This window comes from Corvus moneduloides, chromosome 3 (assembly GCF_009650955.1).
Source record: "Corvus moneduloides isolate bCorMon1 chromosome 3, bCorMon1.pri, whole genome shotgun sequence".
Classification (NCBI taxonomy): Eukaryota; Metazoa; Chordata; class Aves; order Passeriformes; family Corvidae; genus Corvus; species Corvus moneduloides.
The window spans coordinates 108,989,930-109,014,179 of NC_045478.1; the positions used below are offsets into that span (position 1 = coordinate 108,989,930).

The 24,250-nt window shown below is 41.0% G+C and overlaps 1 protein-coding gene across 4 annotated transcripts in view; it reads left to right on the plus strand.

The window, feature by feature from the left end:
* Nucleotides 1–24,250, plus strand: part of SUSD4 (sushi domain containing 4) — a 72,323-nt gene that overhangs the window by 25,750 nt on the left and 22,323 nt on the right. For all 4 annotated transcript variants that reach the window (XR_004239088.1, XM_032103408.1, XM_032103410.1 and 1 more), the window contains 2 exons: nucleotides 13,720–13,932; nucleotides 21,187–21,366. Coding sequence is in view for 3 of the 4 variants with exons in the window: in XM_032103408.1 (XP_031959299.1) it covers nucleotides 13,720–13,932; nucleotides 21,187–21,366 (393 nt within the window). In the remaining variant the exon portion in view is untranslated. The remainder of the gene's footprint in view (nucleotides 1–13,719; nucleotides 13,933–21,186; nucleotides 21,367–24,250) is intronic.

Sequence of the window (24,250 nt, forward strand, 5' to 3'; positions counted from 1 at the left end):
ACAAACATAGCAGCCATAATTTACAGCAAAAGCCCTTTAAATGGCCCAGTGGGTTATAAAACTGGCAAATTTTCCATGGAAGTTTGATGGAGCCTAGAATCTACAACAAAAAACCACAACCAAAATGCTGAGAAACTTGTGGGTTATTACTGGATTTTTATACAGTCGTGGTTCTCGTGAGGATTTCACAGTTTCGCTGGAGTCTGTAGCAGTAGATGAGACAGATTAAAACACTTCAGAAGCTTTCTCCCCAAAGAGAAAATGTATCACACAATGTCATTACCAAAAAGAATATAATTCTTCATCGCCGTTATAAATCACTCTAAAGCAATTTCCTCCCTCATTTGGGTATGCTGGATTTCAAAAGTAAGTGTAACCATGTGGGTTTTTTGGCATCAGATTAAGTTTACCTGATTGCTTATTAAATGAACTGTAAAAAAAAATGCTGAACTCATCCCAATTTGGAGTATCTGTTCTGGTATTTTCTCCATACCATGTAGAACAGCTGATAACGCTGAGAGAGCATCCCTTGCCTCCTGAGGGAAAGCTGAGATGTTTCAGCCAGAATTGCATACAGGGACTTTGAGAAGTAGCAGTTTCCTCAGTTTTTCCATGGGATACAGTTATTTTACCTCAGTCTTCACTCAATTTCCTGTTGGACTTGTGCATGTGGTGTGCTGTGTACATAATTGTATCTATGACACAGGAAATGTGCTGAGCTTTAAGATGCACAAGGACATATAGCTATACAGTTTTTTCACTGAGATAGTGGAAAATTGAAAACAATACAGAGTTATCATTCCCATATCCATGCCTAGTTTCAGCAGGTTGCTGATAAGGCACAAGACGTTGCATTTTACAAGAGCAGTAGGTCTAAATGCTTGGAGGACAGGCCTGCTTTGTGAGTGGGAAAGATCTTTAGGGCAAGCCATGTGTGATATCTCAGTGAGGGAACTTGTAACTACCTGTGGAGATCACTCCTGCCTGATGTGTGATGATTGATATGTCTTTGGTGAGCAGCATGTGGGCTACCAAGTGGCTTGAGTCAGAACTCAGGAGCAGAGAGACTTCTTTTCATCCCAGGAAAGAGTATTTCTTAACAGTAAGCCAGGTCAGATCAATGGGAGTCTCTCTGTTTATAGGTACAGCAACATATTCACAGAAAATTAATCAAGTGTTAAGAAAGGTGGCTTTTTCCCAGGAATGAATCGTTAAAAGATGAACATTTTCAGTCCAACGTTAGGGCAGACTATGTCAGAGACCACCAAGTGAGGCAAGATGCTTTCTTGTCTGTGGATTTTATTGCCTAAACTCAAAGACCTGATGGAGAACAATCCTCAAAGGGGAAAGCAGCTTGGTCTGGCAAAGGATAGATGAATTAGGTGTGGTTTTGAGATGGGGTTTAAAAGACAGCTAGACTTGAAGGGGGGAAAATGGGGATATAGGAAGGTGTCGTAAAAAGATAAATTCAAGCTTGAGAAAAAACAAAGCTGCCAAAATGATATCCTGGGGAGAATGTGGAAGAAGATTAGGACACAGAAAAAATGGAGAATGTGTTGAGGAAGAACAGGCTAATGGGCTTGAACTTCACAAAGAAAAGAAAGGAAAGCAGAGCCACAGAAAAAAGCTGGGTGAGGATAGAGGAGATATGGAAACAAAGGGGCATATTGCTCTCAGGAGGACAGTAAGACAGGTAATGATGAAGAGAAAAGGGTCAACATAATGTGGTGGTCAGGGAACTGGTTCAGGGACCATATCAATATTTTTCGTTCACTGGCATTATCAACAACCAAGCTCAGAGTTTTATGTGAAACTGGTTTTGAGTTATTGGAGGCAAAAAAATACCCATGTATTTCATGTGTAGCAAAGATAAGTAGTCTTGCCTAATCCAGCAAGACCTCCAAGAATTTTGCAAGAATTGGGTGGTGAGACACTGACACAGTTGCCCAGAGAAGCTGTGGATGCCCCATCCCTGGAAGTGTTCAAGGCCAGGAGCAACCTGGGCTAGTGGAACAGTGTCCCTGCCCGTGGTTCCATGGGGCTGGAACTAGATTGTCTTTAAAATTCCTTCCAACCCAAACCATTGTATGATTCGATAATTTCTGACCTTCCTAAAACTCTGGTCTCAAACAAGGTGTCAGATGATGGAAAAAAAAAAATCTCTAAGGTGGTCAGAAACTGGAAGTGGGAGTATATTTAGGCATGTTCAGCTTGCTTTTAGCCATTCTGTCGTGTGACACATTGGACTAGGCACTGACTTACTGGGGTTTGGCTTTCTGCTCACCACTGTCCCATTAGCCCCTGCCACTTACGACCTCTGTTTGTCTCAGTGCCCCTCATGGAAACTGGTAGTCTATAAGCCTGTCTTCAAGGTAATCTGCAGCCTGGTTATAGGAATTAAAAAATTGGTATGTAACCATTAGATGAGGGCTAGCATGCTGTAGTCACAATAGCTGCTGAAAGGCCATGCCTACTTACTAAGCTGCTCAACTATCTCAGTTATTCAGGATAAATTTGTAGAAAGAGGTTGTAAATGTAAAGTGTAGATATAATAATTAAGAAGAACGAGATTGTCTAAATAACCCAACTGCTCTTGCAAGTCAGGAATCTTGATGTGCTGCTCCTATCAGGGAGACTGCAATTCACCAAACGCTGGAAGGCGGGCTCGGAAAGCTGTGCATGGAAAGAAACGGCTGAGACAAATACTTTGTAAAAACAAAGTAAGATTTGAAGAGAGAGACCCTGAATTAAATCAGGCAACCTATTATGTGTGTGGCTGGAGTTTGATGTAAGGAAGGAGCCAGACTCCTGCATTTATTTAAGCCTGCTTACTATATAATTCAGGGTAGTGAGGTGAACTAAGGATGAAGCATTAGCTTCAGCATAGAATTTTTATTCTGATCACTGGAGCCTAAAGTTATTAAAAGAACAAACACAATTACAATATCCTAGGGGACTGGCACACATATAAATCTGGACATGCTGCCTGTTTCTCGCAAAGCATATGTATGGATCTGTGTGCTGCCTGCTCTTTATTTTAACTAGGTTTGCTGCAGCTGTTCCTCTGAAAAGAGCCATCTAACACTCTGGGGGAAGAGAGGCTGCAGAAATCCTCAAATGAATATCTATTAAGAAAAATAAGTTTTAAATAAATTGCTTATGTATGTGGTTAAAACTCCTGTCCCTTGAATAAGAACAAAGAACTATCACTTTACTATCTCTAGACCTTTCCTAGTTCCCAGTTAATCAACTTACAGTACCATAAAGATTTAATAACAGCTTGTTCTTCCTCTATAGCCTCAAAATGGTGAGAACCTATTTTCGTGAAAGGTATGGATGTGAATGCTTTCTGAAGAACAAAAGCCCATAATCTTTAAATTTAACTAGCATATGTGATTTTCAGATTGGCTCTGATGAAAATATTTTGAGCATCAGGTAGCTCAGCAATACCTATTATCTGTGCAGGAGAATACTCTTAACTCTCACTCTTTCAGCTGACTAATAGTGATGTGTGTATGTTACATAAATTGTATTAGACTTGATCTGACAGTCTTGACTTTAGTGTTGTCAATGCCGAGTACATTATGGAGTCTGTAGTTTTTAGAGGTGTCATCAAAAAAAAAATCAGGTTTTTCTGGTTCTCTCACTTCAGTAATTTGAGATTTTGGAGCTTTAAGGTAGTGAGGTTAAAAATCTTGGAGGCATGATATAAAATAAAACATAGTTGTATTAAAAGAAAGGTTGTTTGAGACTAATCTGTTAATCTCCTGAGAAAACAGCTCATTTCCAAGGATAGAAAATATAGCAGATATTGTCCACCTTGACTTTTGTAAACTGTCACCAGGGAATGTATTTGTGAAGATTTGGATTTGTAGAAGAATTGGAGAATTGATAGAAAACTGACTAGAAAACTAGAAATCACATTGCACTGAAATAGGAAATATTGGACCAGAGGGGACTTTGTGCACTAAGGACTTTTGGCTGATGCCACAGAAATGAAGTGTGCCAGTGGTATTTGTCATTGACATTTTTCTGGATTTTTTTTTTTAGGGGGTTAAGCATGATGGCTGTGTAGTTGCACAGTGTTTTAATTATAAATGTTTCCATCTTGCTCACTGGCTCTTCTGGGACTTTGCTCTGAGTTGCTTGTTCCGATGCTGTGAGCAGCCTCCCATCGCTTTCTATCCATTGGGAATTCCTTGGAAGGACTTTACGAAGAAAATGGTAACATGAGGATTAAGTTGAATGCAATTATGAATCAAAAAGAAAGGGGAAAAAAAGCCTCTGCATCATCTTAGCCTCCCACTAATTTTTCCAGTCTTCTCAGTATGGGCAGAATAACTCACAGGACAGAGCACTTTAAATGAGTAATTTAAGTTAAAAGTGTTTGGATATGATAGCAATACGTCATTATTGTGCCCGACTGGACTCCTGCTGCCTTTCTATACAATTTTGGGGTTTATCACATACTTGGAAAATAGCAACATGATTATGTGTCATTTTTCTTCAGAAAATGCGTTCTCATGAAGGGAGACAACAAACTAAAATCTGTGCTTGATGCTGACAGTACAAGCAGAGCACAGAAACATACAGGCACTTTTCAATATAGAAGGTCCAATCCTTAGGTCCAGATTATGACCAAAGTCAATAAGGGTATTGTTTTTTCCCAGTGGATATTACCTGCTTGCTTTCTAAAAGCTTTACTTGAGTAGAAATGCTTTGCAGGGTGATCTGAAGCAAATGTGGAAGGTGCAATGTCAGTCCTCATGTCGGAAATACCCGGTGAACCCACAAAGCCACCTCGTCTTCCTTTACACCTTCTACACCTGTAGGTAAGTAATGTCCCAGCTGTGCAAGGCTAAGCAAATAAGTACCTGCAAGTAAAACACACAGAGAGGAAAAGGTGAATAAGAAATGGCTGGCTGTGACGAGGTCCCCATTTAAGAGGAAAGGCCGTGGGTAGGTGCATATAGGGAAAAATCACTGTAGGGCATAAGAGCTATCAGAGTATCCAGAAGCATGAGAGGATCTGTGATAAGGAATCAGTGCAAAAGCTGGAAACAGAGTCTGTCTGCTCTCCTGTTTTAGTATGTACCAGCTTTTTAAATCCCTTGTCTCTCAGTCTTCTCTAGTGTGCACTCCATTTAAAAGTTTAATATTACAATATTCTTGCATTAATCGTGATTGTCCCCATATCCAGTTCTGCCTGGTCTTGGGAAAGTATAAAATCAATTTATACAGCACAGCTGAAAAGCAAAAAATTGTTGGATTACCATACTGTGGCATACAATAAAAATATAGTGTTATCTAGGGAAGTCTGTAGCTGATGAGAGCATAAATATCAACCCCCCAACTCTTACCCCTGAGTATTTGATTCCTGCATCTTACAGAAACAAGGATCTCTGCTGAACAGTGTGACATTTCATCACTTTGGATTTGCTGTGGTGAATAATATTATATGCTATTGGCCTAGAAGAAGTATTACTATAGTAACTAGCTCATGATTCATTTTTTACGGGTTTTTTTTTTGCTATATTTCCGAAGGGTTGCCTGTCTAGACTAAGATTGTTTAAACTAACTCATGGTAATGAATTTTTTCCAGAGTGCTAAAAATATGGGACAGATAAACAACAGTACTTAGATACTGCTTTTTGAAAAACACAGCAGGCCCATAACATTCTTGAAATTATGGGAATATTGTTTTATTTTATTTGTCACATTTTTATTAGTAGCTTTCTATGTTGTTATTAATCCAGTTTAGTGACCTAAGGCTGGATTCCCACACTGACAGTATTGCAACTCTAATGAAATCCTTAGACACCTAATATATAAAATGTTACGTCTGAGGATGAAAACAGAAATGGGGTTGGTTGATTTAAATCCAAGTAATGAGCTCACTTATTCATTTAAATCAGTAAAAAGGAACTCTTGGCATAAGTGATGTATTAATATTTTATATTCTGGATTTTTACAGATTTAATTCCTTATGATGATGCTTAATGGGTGACCAGTCCACAAGCACACATTGGCAAATATCATCTTTATTACAGTGCCTTATCAGCAAAATGAATAGGAGGACGTGTTAGGTATTTGCCCATTTTCTGAAGCATATAGGGAACTTAGTGTGCATTTACTGCATTCTTGTTTTTATTATAGTAAAAGGTGGTGTTTGGTTATTTTTTAAAACTGGATTGTTTCAAAAATTAGTCATCCTTGTCAAACCATGTTTAGAATTTATAGATATAAATTAGAATAAGTAAATTAAATAGAAATTAGAATAAACAAAATAGAAATTAGAATTCGTAGATGTTCAAGGCTCAAGTAAGAAATGTGGACCTACCATTTCCAAGAAGAATCATTTTGAAGTATAAATTACCTTAAGGACAATAAATATGCACACAGATAAGCTTATTTAAGCACATTTTTTATTTTAAATTAGCTTAGAAACATGAAATATTATTGGAAATTGAAGAAGTAATTTATTCTCACATACTTCTTTTTCACAGAATGGGAAAAAGCCTCTCTGGTTTTATACTTTTTAAAATTTCTGGTGGAGTTTGCAGCTTGAATAGAACTAATCATTAAACTGAACCAGCTGAATAAATGGAGATTCAGAAAATATTCACCTTATATTTGCAGAAAGCTGACCAAACTTTGTCTTCAGGTTTTTAATTATTTCTGCCTACTACTTGATTTGAACTCACCCCAGTCTAGGCCTCAGAGTACCAGTTTTATCATTTTCAATGGCTGTGTTAGAAAAATAAATATCCAGTTTAAAAGTTTAGGAGCTGGGAGGAGGTTGAGGGATTTATTGTGTGGTAAATTGGCTTTTATTCACCCTGAATCATATCCCAAGATGGCCATGGTAACTTTCTGTAACAACAACACGGAAGAAGTGAGCTCTGTCAGCAAATTTGCTTTCTGCCTTTTGTTTTTCATTTAAGTGATGGCAAGTTCAGAGGATCACAGAGCAGCATATGACATTTCATAAGGGTTCATAAATTATGCAGTCAGACTTGCTGGATTACAAAAGCCTGGGAGTAACAAATGCTTCTTGCATTATAAATGAAATGGCTTATTTACAAAGATGACATAGCTGTATTAATTGTGAGAAGTTACGATTAACGGGATAGGCCTGTACTGTTTAAGATGTTAATTAGAAGAAACTTCTTTTCCAGAAGAAACAAATGCATCTTTTTAGTTTGCTGTGGGTTTACTGAAGTGCTTTGTGATTGTATTCTGAACTGCCTTCCTTTTCCACCAATTTCAAGTGGTTTTTCCTCATGCATTAGCCTAATGTCAAGGCAATAAAAGAATCCTGGATCAAGGTTCACGTTCAAAATTAAAACTGGTGATGGTTTCTGTGGGTAGGAAATTCAGCTTGTTCCCTGCTGCATGACGCTGGTCAGGCACTAGCTGGGGTGTGCTGTCAGCCGTGAGTGTTGAGTGGTAATTGGAGTAACTAATTGGAGGCGTGACCCCTGAAATAGACATGCTGTTATTACATCTGCAGTCATCTATGCAGGGCCCAGGAACCTGCCCTGCTGATGCTGCAGCTTGTGCCCCTTTCTCCCTGGTGGTATTCCCAGGCAAAAGCAGTCCCTGGGTGGTTCCTAGAAGACCCATTTTGTTCTCTGAGGACCCTTTGTGCTGCTTACGGCTTCTCACATTGCTTCCCCTGCGCCTGCTCTGGAGAGAGCAGTGATTCTCAGGCTTTCTAGGGGAGATGTTGGTTTGTTTTAGCACAAAAATGCCCAGGGACTTGTCATACCTGAGTAGGGATTTTAAGGTTGAGCTGATTGTCACCCTTAGGAGCATCTGAGTGACTGCCCCTTTCTGAGTGCCCATTGAGAAGAGGAGAAAGGGAGGTGGTGAGCATGGCGGTGGGCAAGATTTAGGAGCATGGCAGTCTTAGAGGAGAGTGCAAGGGCAGGTGGTGGGTTGGCTTAGGGTGGGTTGTGGTGAAGGATGATAGAGAACACAGGTGGGAGGCCAGGGTTGTGGGAGAAGATGAAAGATCAGAAAAATTAGGAGTTGCAAGTGAGTCAACCTTTCAACCTTTTGAATGACCGATTTCCTCTCTTGGAGTCTGTTGCCCTTCATGCAGGGCTTGCATGTTCATTTTTTCCTGCGGATGGGTCAGTTTGGTGCTCATAAGCTGCATTACACACTGATTTTCTTTTTTCTGCTATGATGCTCTTGTGTTATTTGAAGGATAAAGAAGCTTAATGGTATTCTTGATTTGATAGATCAGCTTGTGACTTAAGGAAAATACCTGTCCCTGGAGGTCTTTTTTGCTGTTCCATTTCTCCTACAAAGTAATTTGAACTTCTCTGTTTCTTCCAAAGGCTTGTTGGGCTGCCCTGGGTAAGGCTTAGCCAAATGAGGAGGGATATCCAGCCGTGCTGGGAGTTGGGAGCATGTTCTGGAAGGATAGCAAGGGTGATTCACATCTTAAACAGGGCAGGGTTTTACAAAGCTGCTGAAGTCTCAGGGAAGCTTAAGCGTTAGTGACCCTTCAGGGATTAAGGAGAGTTTAGATTTTAGCGGGCATTTCACTAATGAAATCATAGCCTTATAATTGAATTACACTTCCAAGTCTAGATACTAATCGAAGCACATCCTTCCTTTTCTTGTTCCTGGGGTACATGGATAGTTCAATTAACAGCAGCAGCAGCAAGGAAGCATAAACAGCCAGAGGCACACAGCGCTGTGCCTGCCTGGCTTCCACAGAAATGGGGCAGAAACTCCTAAAGGGACAAAAACGACTTTTCGTTTGTACAAGCAAGCCCTTGGCATGTTTGCACTTGTGGCCCTTCTGTTTTAGTCCCAGAATGGTTTTTTACTGAGAGCTGGCCTAAGATAACCTGCTCCTGCAGTGCTTACAGACTCTTTATAAGGTGTGCGTGCAGGCAGTCTGGTCCTGCCACAGTCTGTGAAGCCTCTGCCTCCCTCTGCTTCTGACTGAGACAGATTTAGTGAACTCAAATGCAGGGGTTGATGTACAAGAAGCCCATTCTCCATCCTACTGAAGACAAACACTGAAAATACTCTGTATCTTGAATATTATTGCACATTGTATGTCACTTCTCATTCACTGGCTGTATGTAACAAACTGAAATGAGAGTGATGCTTCTATTCAAGAATGAGTGCAGCCAGTTCTGAGCTCACATGCATCATCAGCGTGTCAGTGAAATGTTTTACAGCAGCTTTAGAGGCAAAGAAGTCCATCAAATCTAGATTAGAAATCATCTTGCCAGCACCATGAATTTGTAAGGAGTGGTAAGATACGGAGGCAAGGGAAGAGGGAAACAAGGAAAACAAAACATGAAATTGAGAAAAAGAAGCAGAGAAAAACAGGTTTATAGGATGAACTGAGGGATTCTTCCTCCTGCCTTTTTAGGCATATCTGAAGCTCAGTTGTGGCTATCATGATTTCTTGTCATCATACATACGTAATTTTTCCCTTGGCTTTCAGCATTTCAGACTTTTCATTGGGGAGGAGGTGAATCATTTTATGTTTGAGAATGTGAAATGCAGAATTCTAGGAACAATCTGATCAAGATATTTGCAGTGGTTCATTTTACACCCCAAGGAGGGCATTGCTTATTTTCAATCTTCTCATTAATTTTACATTATGTTACCTGACTGACAGTACTGAGTAATTTAGGTAAAACAGGCACCCATATAATCTGCTTGAGGGTTATCCAAATTAAGAGCATTGCTATCTTCTGGTTGGTTCAACAGTAGAAATATGGGAAATTGGTAAATACCAAACCCAAAATATATTCTGTATCAACTGCATGCTTTGCTGGTGATGACCTTATGTGCTCATTACCCTTGCCAAGAAGGCATTAGTGTCCATGATATTTTACACAATATCCCTTAAAGGTGCCATGATACAGAAAGTCTGCAACTTGGACCAAATATTAACCTGTTTTGATTACTGAAATAGTCAGTTCCAGCAGTAATTGTGTTGTCTTCACTTTAGGGATTTAAAGCCATGCAATAGCATCCCATAAAGTTGCTGCTAATGATGTAGTATTGATTATGATGGCTGTATAGGTAACATAGTAAACATGAAAGTTTACTACTTTATTTAACAAGTGTGTTGTATAGTTTTTACTGGTAGGTGGTGATGATGATTTCCCCTTCCTTCCTTTTAACCAAGAGAAAAAGTCCAGTAATCTTCTTTTCCCCAAAGACTTGCTGAAGGGTTTGTAAAGAAACAGAATCCATTGTATTTCTAAGTTACTTTTTATCTTATTTGATATACTTTTCCTGAAGGATAGCACCTTTTTATTAGAACCAAAAGATTGGCTTTCCCTTCCAAAGACTTATATTGTGGCTGTGGCTGAGAAGTTTTTTGGCTGTTTTCATCAGGTTCTGAAGGGATTAAAGCATAAGATGTCTGTCTGTGGCATCTCATCTGTAATGTAGGATTACTCCTACCATTAGAAAGTTACTGTATCACAACTTGGAGTAGCTGCTCTTAAATGCATAGCTTTGAAAAGTAAAATAAACCAAGGATTGTGAGAAAAAAATAAATTACCAAGCTGTTTCTCATTGAAGATGTATAGTTACAGATTTTTGACAGAGTGGGGCTTAATTAGATGAGATTATATGGAAAGGATTATTGTGTAAAGGGTCCAAGTCTGCTATCATTAAGAACAACTGGAAGATGGCAATTCTCAGGAATGTCTCAGCACTATTGTTCTTGAATATTGTAGCAGAAATTTCATCCTTAAACTGGAAAACACTGATGCACTTAGCTGTCAGCTAAATAAGCTGTTGAAACTTCAGCACAGCTCTCGTGCAAGAGAGGAGCAGCCCTGCTGAAAATCAGAGCAGCTCCTGGCTTCTGTGGATGGTGGCAATTGCCCCTTTGGAACACCTGCAGTGCCTGTTGTGCCTGGAGATCCTCAGCACAGGGGCAGCCTCTCCACACCTCCCTCATACATGTCCTTCCTCCTTCCCAGCCAGAGCACAGCCCTGGCTTCACTGCTTTGTGCCCGGGTCATCTACCCCTTCATGAAGAAGCTTGACTTACGTGTGTCTTCCACTGATTCCAGTAGGACTTGGGTTTGGGCCAAGTCTACTGTTGGTATCTATGGAGCAAAGATGGGGTTAGGGTTTTGTTTGCTTTGCCTTCTTGGCTTTACTATGAGATGTTACCATATTGCATGTGTAATCTGCCTGACTGGCTCTTCCCTAAGGCTTTTTCCTTCTTCCTTGCTTCAGGAACAAGCAAGGAAGCAGTGATCCTGTGCCGAGTCCGTGTTTCATCTCTTATGCAGTAGCTAAATAACAGCTGGCTACTGGCTCTATAGAAACTACAGGGTGCATAATTCAATTTTCCCATTCGTGTTCCAGTTTCTACTTGGAAATTCCCCTTGGGGATAGATTTGTCTGCTCACTAACTGCACTCGAGAAGAAGAGAGACCAACACACTGCAAAAGTATCCCTAGGAGGAATGGAAATCTTTGCTTGTGAAAGGTCACCAGAAAAGTGGCAGTAGGGTCACAGAATTAGCCTGCACCAGGGAGGAAAACATTCTTGCCTCCCATGTCGGGTTTTGTGCTGACAGGCACAAAATCTCTAACTTTGCATATTTGACTTAATAAAAACTGAGAAATGAGCTTGGCTCATTTTTTTTTTTTTTACCAGGCAAATTGTGTGTGACCTCAGCACCTTTCCTTTTTTTATGTTGTTGCAGAGGCAAAGTAGTAGGCAGTAGTATACTTTTTCCCTGATGCAGCTAGTGAGAAAGGACACATATCTCAAGGTGGGTTACAATATTCCTCGCCTGACTGCAAATTCCGAGATTACTGAAGTAACAAAATTGATCTAAATGTCATGTTATCCCTTGGTTTAATGGGAAATAATTAAGATCTTCACTGACATTATTAAAGAACACGGGTTTGCTGTCTGAAGCATAAGAAACTTCTTTTTAATCTCCAGTAAAAATGGACAGCCCTTCTCTGTTAATAAGTATTGCCTACTGCATGTGATCCCATGATCATAATGACTGTGCTTCTCCTTGTTCATCCCACTGGCAAATGACAGAGAGTCCGGGGTGATTTGCACTGGAGGACTTGAGCTGTGTGGCAGATGAGCGGGCGTGGAGGTCAGGGATGTGTTTGACTTGGGCACTGCACTGACCCTTCAGTTCCCAGGATAAACTGCACTGGATGGAGGAGTGAAGCTGCCCAGGAGCAGATGCTCTGCTGCTCTTGTGCTGTTTCAGCCAAGAGAGGGGATGCTGGTGGAGAGGGAGGTCCATGGATATTGGAGCACTGCAGAGGGGCAGAGACTGGCTGTTGGTCATGGAATTCGGGTTGGGTTCTGTCCATCATGTCACCTGCTGGGAATTGTAGCCTGGTTGGGGAGTTCAGTGCAGGATCTGGAAATCAGAAATGTGTAATCCACCCTGATGACCCCACAGTGTGTCCTGCCCCTGCTCGCAGGAGCAGGTAATGGGACATAGGACACAGTGGCTTGGTGTGGGCCTCCTGTATTCCTCACTAGCAGCTGTCAGCCAGGGGACTGAGCAGAGACATTCAGTGCTCAAATGCAAGAGCCCTTCATCACCTTCAGAGCTCTCCATTTGGCTGCCACAGCATCACAACGAGCCCTTGGCGGAGGGAATGATTTAGCCTCGGGAAATGGAGATTTATTTCAAAAAGTCCTTTACTGTAATATCTTCCTTCTCTCTGACTGCACCATGGAGGCATCTCATTCTTATCATGCAGGAAGTAGCTGAGGCTCCCTGATACTATTCTTTTTAAATCAAAACATTAAAACTACCATGCAATGATTTTCACATTTTCCAGGCATCCCTCCTGCTGGCATTAATTGCCCCCCTGCTGTTCCTGTTCCAAGGCTATTTGCTCTTTCTGTATGCAGCGCTTGTTCAGTGCTGCACGAAACCTTTGCTGCTTTGCAGTAAAAAAAAAGCTTCCGCTTATGCAAATGGCATTGAAATGAGTTTGATAAAGTGATAAACAGTCACATTTAATGATTGAAACTGTTGGGGTTTAGTTTGTTATTTTACAGTTAATTTTGTGAAGGTAAAGGGCTTTTCAAACTCTCTTCTGGTGTCAGTGCAGTAATACAGCATTCCTAGAACAGTGTTTGCAAAGTGTGGTAGGGCCACCAAGCCAAAGTGATAAGGGGGCCACATTCATCCAACGTCACAGTGTCCCTTTCCCCTGTGGCAGATCTCCCTTCCATCTTGAAATCTCCCTATACTTAGCAGTTCTCCTATTTCAATTACTGTGTCTTTGGATGGCAGTTAAGTTTCATGCCCCTTTATTTCCTCTTTCCCTCTGCTTCTGACACATTATTATTCTTACTAGTGACTGCACGAGACCTCCAAAATCCCACAGTCCCCAAAAGTAATTACAGATACATTACTGAACAATCCCCACTGGTAGGCTGGGTCAAGTGCTTTATTTTTATCCAGGGCAGCTGCCAAGGAGTGTGGTCGACTTTTGCTTCCCCAGTAGCTGCATGAAAGGACAGGAGTATTTCTGTCTCCTGAGCATTTCAGCTGTAGCTGGGGGTGGGTCCTCTCCCAAGTCTGGAGTACCTGGTACACAAGCAAGGTTGCTCGTGGTCAATATGGAAGATATAGGTCCCCATGAAGATAATGGATAAAGATAGAAAAAACATGAGGAGTAAATGAGCACAGTTTGATTGTGTCCTTGTCTGATGCAGGGTTTGATGACCTGCAAGCGTGTGCTGATCCTGGAGCTCCTGAACATGGCTACAAGACACCCAGCGCAGGTGTTTTCTTTGAAAGCGTGGTAGTCCGGTTCCATTGCCAAGAAGGATACAGGCTCAATGGTACTTCCAAAAAACTTTGTGTGAGACACTTTAATGGCTCCCTGAGCTGGAAACCCAGTGATAAACCTGTGTGCCTACAAGAAGGTAAGTCAGTTTTCTTCAAGCTGTTCGCCATGTCAGTTCTTCTCACTTGTCCACGTACCATGTCTGTGTATCTCTGGACAAAACACAAAAGGCTGGAGTTCATTTCATTGTGTCTTATTGGATACATACTTTAATTTTCCATCCATAATCCTTGTTTGTCAGTTAAATTTGTACCGTGAGAGGCTGTGTGTGTTGAAAGGGACATAAAGAAATGTGAAAACAGAAGATAACGTCCCCTTTTAACTAGTCACAAATTGATGCAGAGAGGAAAACAACCTCTACTGTAAGTTAACTGTTTATTAAAGCTGCCCACTTAATATTCCTTTCTGCAATATTATACTAGGAAAATCAAATTCCAGTGCTACTGCTCCTGCTAATCAGGAATTTTAAACAATTGTATTTTATGACATGTGCATGAGTCAGTAGGAAAATCAAATACACATAGACTGCAGGAGTTTAAAGCCAGGGTAGAAGTTTACTCTGAGATAATTCAGACTATTATGGCATAAACCAATTTATTTTCATTGTATATTTGACATTGTATTTGGTTTTAAATAATTAGGATGTTACATTGCTTTCTTCTTCTAGGTCTTAGAGGCAGGATTAATTTGAATTTCATAACTGTAAATTTTGGCCAAAGTACACCCAAGCAGCACAAGTTATTTATTTCACCAGGTATATTAAAGATATAACCTGTCCTTGTTGTTGATTTATTTTTGGTCAACAGAGCTATTAAAGTCAACAGACATGAAAAGTGTTAGTTAAATAAAGTGTTTACATTTTAGTGTTGTAACTTCTCCACTGAAGACATTAGCCATTGGCCTCATTGTCTTCATGGTGGAGCAAGATAAATTCTATTTTGGGTTGCCTTTCAGCATTTAAAATTTGATAAATACATGCACTTTATTCAGAGGTAGTTGGAGACTTACGTGGCTCACAAACACACTGCATAGGATCATGCATCACTCAGTGTGTACGAAAACTGCAGGAACTTGTTTGTGCTCCTGGGGGCTGGGTGTGAGAACCCTGTGAGAAGCCAGGACAGGGATGAGCCACAATAGGGACAAGCACGGCCTGGGACGACCGTGCTCAGGAGGTGCATCTGAAGGGAACCACCCTAAACAGTGGCCAGTGTGAATGTGGTGGGTGAGGTATTGGAGAGGGTAGCCAGAGGCAGCTGCTAAGGAGTCCATGGCTTTCAGGCAGCTGGCTTGTTGGCAGGAGAAATTTAGGTAAAATATGTTCTCCTGGACATGTATGAGGCCACGGGCTACAGAGCTGTGAGGGGCACAGTTGTGAGCTGTCCCATGAGGTGATAGCTGATGTCTAGAAATAAAGGCAAGGGGGTGCCAGTACCACCTCATCATATGGGCCATGTGGGTCAGGTTCAAGGGAACAACCTGATGCCTTTAAAAATAACTGTGTATGAACGTCGTGCCCTCTCCTGTGGCAGCCACTTTTCATAAATTACTTTGTCTCTCATCTCATGGTTATTTAAGAAAAAATACATGTAGAGTGACAGCGGCCTGTGTCTAAACTGGCTATTGGAAGTACCAGAAAAAGCTTTAATGCTTGGAAATTCTGTTTCCTTAAGCACAGCAGGGAGCTGCTAGGAATCTTGATGTGCATCTTTGAAATGTTGCCTGTATCATCCACTGCAGTTGTTAAAATAAACGTTAGTATGTTTTTTTAAATATTCAAACCTCTTCCCAGGCCCTCCAGCCCAGTGGAAATCTGTGGAGGAAGTTTCTGATCACAATGCCATCAGCAACAAAACTGCCACCAATGTCAGTGTGATCAACACTTGAGCCAGGTGGTTTCAAAAAAGAAAGAAATTGGAAGATGAGGATGTGATGGATGATGTGACAACAGTTGCTTTAGAGATAATAATTACTTTCCAGCACAGAATGCTTAAAAAGGATTGCTAGCCAATGCTCTGATCAAGCAAAGCACTTAAGCTGGAGCACAACTGTAATTATGTGATTAGTCTTGTTAAAGTTCTGTGCTCAAAATTAGGCAGATGCAAAAATGCTTCTTATTATTTGGACCAAAGAGTAGGACCCTGGTTTAGGATTTAGTGAAGCAAGTGCTTAAGTACTTTCCTGATTAACATTATAATAATACCTCAGGTATTAGATTACAGCATTAATTCTTAGTTCCAATTCACAATAACACCACTGATTCAGAAGAAATACTAAGCGAAGGCTCAGTGGCAGTCCATGAGGCTTAAGCATTGGCTTAAGTGATTTTTAGACTGATCCTTTTGCATACTGGGAGCAGAGTTGTGAGAGAGGGCCATGGTAGGGAGGTGGACAGTATAGGAGCATGGCACATCTGGAGACCAGTTAAGGGAGAATTACAACAGGGTTTGTGATTCTCAGCTGCCTAATGACATACGTAAAACTCTTCATTGCAGAAGTTCTGTAATGATATAAAGAAAGAAATTTGAAATTTCTACCAACTGCTGGAGAAGGGAGAATTTAATGTTTCCCATTCATCATTACCTATCACAAGGTGGAATAAACTTTATGCTGCATTTACCATTTACGGCGGGGGCTGGCTGCTCTGTGGGCTATGGTATGCTCTACACGCCTCTCATCCCAGCATATATAAATGTCAGGCAGTGCCAGCTGAGCTTGAACAGTAAAAACACTCCATAGTTTGGAGTTCATTTATTCTCAGGAGTTTGGATTTGGCGAAGGATAATTTTATGTCTATATGTTATGTACGTTTAATTGTTGTTATGTGTTTACTAGCACAATCTCTAATCACAAATGGATGCTATTTACCAAAGGAAGCAGAGCAACCTGTTTCAGAATGTAATTGATTTTAGAACTAATACATTTGCCTGGAGCTCTTCACCCAATCAATTTGATTTTATAGGTCTGTCATTTCTCATTAAGGGGTAGGAGATTTTAAGTGTCAGGACGAGAATGAAGTTGCATGACTCAGTGTCCAATAAATGCCCTGTCAAAAATCTGTGTGCTTAGAGTTATGTTCTTATGTTGATGTACAGCATGTTGTGACTGTACCTTTCATCAGCTCTAATACGGTTATGCACATAAATACCAAACCTCTGAGGTAGGAATTTTGTATTTACTGTTTAAGAGCAGTATGTCATGTTGTTCACACTTTAATCTAATCTTCTCCCACTGTGATAATGTGGCTGCTGAGGCTGTTGCCCTACTTGGAACAAATGCTAGCTCTTTCCTATGAGATTGAATCTAAATTTACAGTCTGCATGGAGATGGCAATGAAGCGAAGAGCTGTGCCCACCTCTCCCTGTGCTTCTGCAGGCAGACACCTTGGAGATGTTCTCAGTGCCTCATTCTCCCACTGATAGGGATGATAAACCTGCAGTGAAAGTAGTGGACTAGTACATGGTTTGGCTACAGCTCTCCTGTAGGACATTTAGCCCTCCATTTGCTTTGCCTTTGTCCCTGAGTCTGTGAGATGACAGAATTATTTTTATTTCCCCATCTCTTATCTGTCTTGCCCAGTGTTTTCTGATTCTTAAGCCTGGTTACAAGCACTCTATGATACTTGTAACCCGGCCACAGGTCAATGGCCGCAGGTCTTAGGTTAAGTCTCTCTGCACTGTTTTAATACAAGCAAAGACAGTAAAGAGAAAGTGTTATTCAATATGCACTAAAATACTGTGTTTTCCATCCATGGAACAATCCTAATAACACAGTACTGTGGATTTAGCACTAGTAAAAAAAAAACCAAGAGACAATATTGCTCTTAAATGTTTAATTTCAGGAGCACAGGGTGTAGATGAGCTGTCCCTGCATTAACCCAATTCTTCATTATATTCCTTTCATCCTTCCTCCCTGTTTCTCTCTGTTCCAGCCTGTCAGTGGTGTGATTCGATGTAGTCAAGACTAATTCAAAGACCTGTCCACAGTGAGATACACAGGAGCACCAGGCCTCTGCATTTGAATTTACATACAGATCGTAAACAAAACAGTGCCAGAGCAGAGATTGGGACACTGTTCTTCAATTGTACACACTCTTACAGTGTTGGAAAGGTCCTTGACGTGGTTTTGGGCAACATCCAGTAGTACTCCCAAGTAAATCCTACAAGCACTTTCTTGCGTTAGTGTGGAACCAGGAACAATTTTTGGATGGTAAGGGCTCACCTGCAATAGACACAAGCTATCCCAAGCCAGCTGGTACCCGTGGATAGTGTGGCTGTCTCCATGGTGTCTAGGTCATGCCTTCTTTCTGAGTAGCCATTGTGGTCCAAGTGCTCTTGGGAGGAGGTAGGGTGGTCCTCCTTCCCCATGGGCTGCAAGAAACCATTCTGAGAGGTTCTGCACTTGAGCAAAACACTCTAACTGTACTGTTTAATGAATTTTGTTCTTCAGACCAATCTTCCTGTGATGGGGCACACACTTGGTTTGCTAAAGCCAAGAGCTTCTAATGTACAAATCTTCATGAAAGTTAGGTCAAGGTGAGCCCTCGTGCCTGTCAGGCTGTTGAGCCTGCTGGCTGTACCCCACCTCTTTATGCTGCTGCAAGATGAGAAATATGTCCTTTTGCCTGGCCGATGTTAATACTCACGCAGTAGATATAAGCAGATCATGTAAAACTGCCAGAAAGGAGTGTAAGTCATAGCTTTTGCTGTTCGATGCTGGTTAAAGACCGTGTATTCCCTTAAATGGTTTAGCAGCTTCCACTGATTTGCTGAGAAGGACTTAGAATAAAGTAGTTTATTTTCTAGGACAGGACATTTTAAAATTCAGTCACCTCCTTCCAGCTTTTCCAAGCAGAATTGGTGCCAGCTAATCCAGTTGTTTGTGGAGAAGCGGCTACTGCAGTTTATGCCCGACTGAGTGATAAACAATATGAATTCAGCCAGTGGGAAAGCATTTACTTGCAAGGCATCAGGCAAAAGAGCTGTAATATTGTGGCCCATTGGTCTGGCATTTAGCTGGGGGTTGTAATAAGCCTGTTATCAAAGTCAGCCAGGATGCGGCAGGTGGAGGACGGTGCAGTGAGCAACTTATCGCTGCTCTCTGCCAGCATCTACCCGATTAAAATGATCCCATCTACAGCTGCTCCTTGGAATAATGGGGATGGAGTCGCTGTGATAGATCATTGTTACAGAATCAATTTCCCCCACTTTGAAAGTGAGATCTCATGTTTTACTGTGCTGTGTGTATACACACCTCCTCTATTTGTATAGCAACAGAAAGATGTTGTATCAAGAGAGGGAGCTGTTTGTTCATTGACGTTATCTTCTGGCATCCATCTCCAGCCTCCTGCTGCATGGCTGCCAAGCAGGTTCTCCATCTATCTCATCCCATCCTCATGGGGAGCCCAGGACAGCCTCTTCATGACAGCATTTATGGCTTGGTGTAAGGCATTACTTAGGGGCATCCTCTGCTGTCTTCTCTGCTGATTAACTTGCTAGAGAGGAAACTGTTCCATCTTTGGAAGTGATGTCTGCACCCTCGCCAGTGTATTTTACAACCTCCTGTTAGGGTATGGATCCTCCCAGACTTGTGCATTTATAAATGAATAAGAAAACTTGCAAATTCTAAGAAAACTTCTTGCTGCAGTTTCTCAGCCCACCTGGCAGGCTGCCAGACCTTCCCACTACCAGCAGCAGAAGGCACCTGCAGCAGCTGCCAAGAAGCTAAAAAGTAACAAGAGAAATAGGAGAATTTTTAACTAATGCAATGCTGAGGCCCCATACCAAAAAGTTAGCTAAGTACAAAGTATTTTAGAAAATATCTCTAGGTACAAAGTATGTTTTAACTGGGGGAGCAACACTGTCCCCGTTTACGTTAGTAAAATTTATTGATGAAGTCTCAGAGTAATAGATCCCCCCTAGTTTGCCTAACTAAATAAAAACATAATGAAATACATTAGCTCTTAGTAGTTTGTGAGTGCTGTGCTAAATGACAGTTTATCTTCCTTCTACTTGTGCTTCTAAACAAACAAGCTGTCACTACCACTTTACTTAGTGCATACTAGCAATTAATTGCTAAATACAAATTTAGCTTTGCCTCTTCCTCTTTAGCAAGAATTACTCATGGAAATGGCAGAAACTTTCTCTTCTATGCAAGTCTCAAGGGATCTCTTTTTTTTTTTCCTTAATAAATACAGTATTCCTAAATGAAGATAATTGTTTCTCATGGTAGAAGTGTTGGGAGAATAAAACAGCATAACACAGGGTTGTAATACTTTTTCTGTCTTTCTTTTGTTTGAAATGTCTTGGGTTTTGATGCCTGGAAACTTTTATTACCATCTCTGTCATGGATTGACTGCTGGCAGACAAACAAAATTTTTCCCCCAGTATTTAATCTTTCCCTCTCTTCTGTTTCATCTCACGTTGCCTTTATGATGAGAATGAACTTGGAGTCACCCGGCCTATTCCCTCATACCCTCATGGCTTGTTCCTCAATTGTTCGGTATTACTAGGGGATTTTTCCCCTGCTTCACCCTTCCACTTTGCACATCTTTCAGTGTTCTGAGTAGTATTCTGTATTTTGGTGTCTTTAAAGGGCAGTGGTACATAGAGTGAGATACGTGACTGACTGATGCATGTGTCGCAGACAGGTACTAGAGCCCATTCCTGTATATCACTACAGGTTTGCAGTCCCTTCTTCAGAGTCTTCTACAATCACTTGGGATACTGCTCAGGACCCTAAAAATCATGTCCACTAAAGGCATATGAATGCAGGCACATAAAACTATCTGGTTTATGACATAATCAAGGAGTTTAAAGTGAAGGCATTCTTGTAATGAACTCTGTGGAATGGAGCTGGATAAACCCTTATAAATGTACCAGATTTTCATCTGTCTCTCTGCTAAAACTGCAGTTTTTCTGTGTTCCTTGTGCCATATCTGTATTTTATCTTTTCTTTTGTCCTGTCCTTAGTGCTGTCAGAGTCTGCCTTCACATGGAACCTTGGGATAGTCAGACTTTGTGGTCTGATTTGCAAAGATGATGCATGGATGGCCAAAATTAACCACAGTCTTCCTAACAGCTCCTAATTTTGTTGGTTTAAAAAAGGCTGGGGGAGCAATCCATTATTGTAGCACCTCAGCTTCTCCTGCAGTGCTATAGACTTTGTAAATGGTGGTTTACTAGGGAAAGGGCACCTTTACTGAAATGCATGTATTTTCCAAACAGTTTAAGCAGAGCACTTACATTAAATGCTAACTTTTGTTTAAGAGCTTGATTACTGAATAGCCAGCCATGCTTTTTTAATTAAGTTACTATTTCTTTTTCTCGTGAAGTCACAGATTGCCTTGTTCCACATGTTGAAGATGCAGAGGTTCATAACAAGACATACAGGACTGGCGATAAGTTAATAATCAGCTGTCATGAAGGATTCCAGATCCGTTACCCTGACTTAGACAACATGGTTTCCATATGTCAAGACGATGGAACATGGGATAATCTACCCATATGTCAAGGTTTAGTACTCCAGCACGTCCTGTTTTATAGCTCATGCATCTTATGATAGTTTGCCAATATTTTTTCCTACAGTTGTAAGAATGTCAGTGATCTGATAAGCTCCACAATGCAGTGTTTGAATAGTGCTGCTGCTAAGATTCTTTTGATTTCTCTCCCCCTTTGCTCACTGCAGGAAACGTGTCGCTTCCTAAACATTCCCATGCTTATACTACTACTGTAAATACTGCTTTTTTGTTTGCAGAGCTAAAATCTGACACAGATACACTGCATTAAAAAGTAAAAAACAACCAAGGTAATCAGTCAGAAGTTCTGATGGGCATCTCACATTTTTTCACCAATTAATTTTTGAAAAGATTAACTGCACTTTATCTTTCTTTGCCTTGTGCACAAGGCAGGGGTAGAGGAGAGAAGCTGGAACCTGTTATTCTGTCAGAGTTTTCAGCAAGAGCTGTTGATTAGATTCACAGTCCATTAAACCTTTACGTATTGACTGAAAATTCAAGGTGTGCACAGGAATGATTTTGGCCAGAAAAGCCATTAGCTGTAGAACTAGAAATATCAACAGCGTGGGATCCCAGCTCAGCTTGGACTGGGGGTAAGCCAGCTTTAGTGAATGGAAATTCAATAACCCTGGGCTCCTTTTCCACATTTCTAATAAGCACATCTGAGTACCACTGACTCTGTTTTAACCAAGTCACATCTTGGTAACAAGCTTGGCCAACTGAACAGCAGCGAGAGATTTTAACTGAGGAGCAGACAGGATTAGTCCCAACTTTCCTCAAACCCATCTGTCGCCTCCTAGAGCTAACACTGCTCTGTAGGCACTTAATTACACCGTCACACCAATTTGCAGAGTCGGGGCAGGCAGACAGAGGAGCTGGGACACTTCTCAGGAGCAATAGCACGTCAGACTGTCCCCCAAGATCTTGCCTTAGACTATGGCAGAAACTTAGCCATGTTACCAGGCTAGCTCAGCATTTTAGATGCACTCATTGTCTCTGAACAGGCCTAACAGCAAAGGGGAGGTTTTGCAAAACCATAGCAAAGTGGATGGCAGTTTTGGAGTGTCTTATGAGCGATGGCATCACGTGTGGCAGTATGAAGTGTACAGCCCCTTTCTGTGGGGGTGCACCTCACATCAAATTAAGGTGGATTAAGACTGTTGCAGTAGGGGGAGATTAATGCTCAAAAGATGGATTTGCAGATGCTGTATTTGCCAAAGATCCAGGTGAATACATTAGGACCAACAATATTTACTGGGTAAGCAGAAGTAACCCAAGTACCCCTTGGCTTGTTACTTCTGTTGCTGTGTTTATACTGTAAAACACAATCAATTGCTCCTACTCAATAGTCAGTATTAACTGCTTTTCAAAATAAAAGCAGTGCTAATAAAAGTTAAGAAATCAATTGCACAAGACCCACGTGCTGTGATTACCAGACAGGCAGAGAATAGGCAATTCAGATTCAAGACTGCCATATTTTGCCAAATTCTTTAAAGTTACTACAGAATTGTCTCCAGAATTTTCTTTTTGCCTTGTCAAGCACTTGTAAGACCAAAGCCACTTGTCTACTTGCTCTAGGTAGGCTGTCAGTTACATTTCTACAGCCCTTTCATTACAACAGGCAGGGGAGTCTTATGACACTAAGATGCCTTTTTTTCCCTGCCAGAGCAGTGGGAAATGATTGTAGAGTGTATAAGAATCTAACCTCAATTTTTGCCATGAGCTAATAATATTAATTACTGATCTGGAATGATGTGAGTTACTTAGCAAAAAAATGTCAAAATGAAGTTTTTCAAGCAGCTTGAGTTGTTTGGAGACCTAGGAATTTTCACGAACACTTGGCTGTCATACAGATTCAAATAAATCTCTCTCCTGCATGACCAGGAACATAATGAGCATTAAAATTCTGAGGCAGCAGGACCAAATTTTCCCTGATACAGTTCAGAGACGAGTAAGCTTGGTCTCGCTTGGGCAGTCTGTGCTCTTTCTGTCCCACTGGGGGCTGCTTATGTTGTCTTGCTTGATGGGCTGCTCAGTTTGCAGGAGTTAGTGTGTTGTGTGTGGGGCATTCTTGATCAGGGTACAAGCAGCAGCCAGCAGATAGGATGCTTGAAGCTTTATTTGAGCAGGGACATAACCAGCTGCTTAAACAGCTATCAGAATCATTGCTCTGGTGGTACAGCATGTTGCAAAAATCATTCAGGCTTTTTCTCATGTTTTCTTTTGGTTTTGTTCCTCTCCCTCAAAAGACCTTTGCAAGGAAATGGCCACTTGAAATGCTGCTGAGGCTTTTATTTTAAATGCCAGTACCTTACAAGAAGTTCTCAGACTGATTTTTGTTTCCTCCTCAGGTTTAAAATTATGGGAGTCCTATGAACATCCTTTACAAATTCCTAGTAGTGGCAAGAAACCTATTTATGGACTGCCATAATTCAGCTTCCATTAGTCACATAATTCTAAAATATTATTTTTCGTTCCCTGATTACTAGTCATCTTTTCTCCACATTATTGCAAATTAAAAAATTAAACAGTATCAAGTATTACCCAGAGGGTCATTTATAGGGCCATGAGGAATGACATGTTACAAAGACATGCCATCTTTTAAATTCACTGCTCTCTGTTGCCCCAAATTTGGTTGGCAACCATTTAGCTGTCACTGCTCAGTACCATCCATGATACAAATCCCTCAGGAGTAATTCCAGAAGTAGAACTGGAACATAGTTTCTGATTCTGACTACATTTACAATTTCTGGTGATAAGAGGTACCTTAACTTTTTGATAACCTAGTCTGAGACCTCGCTTAATGTTTATCATGGGGCTCTCCTAGGAAGTCATGTCCCTTTAGACTTTCTCAAACTGGAATTTCAAAGTCATTAATTCT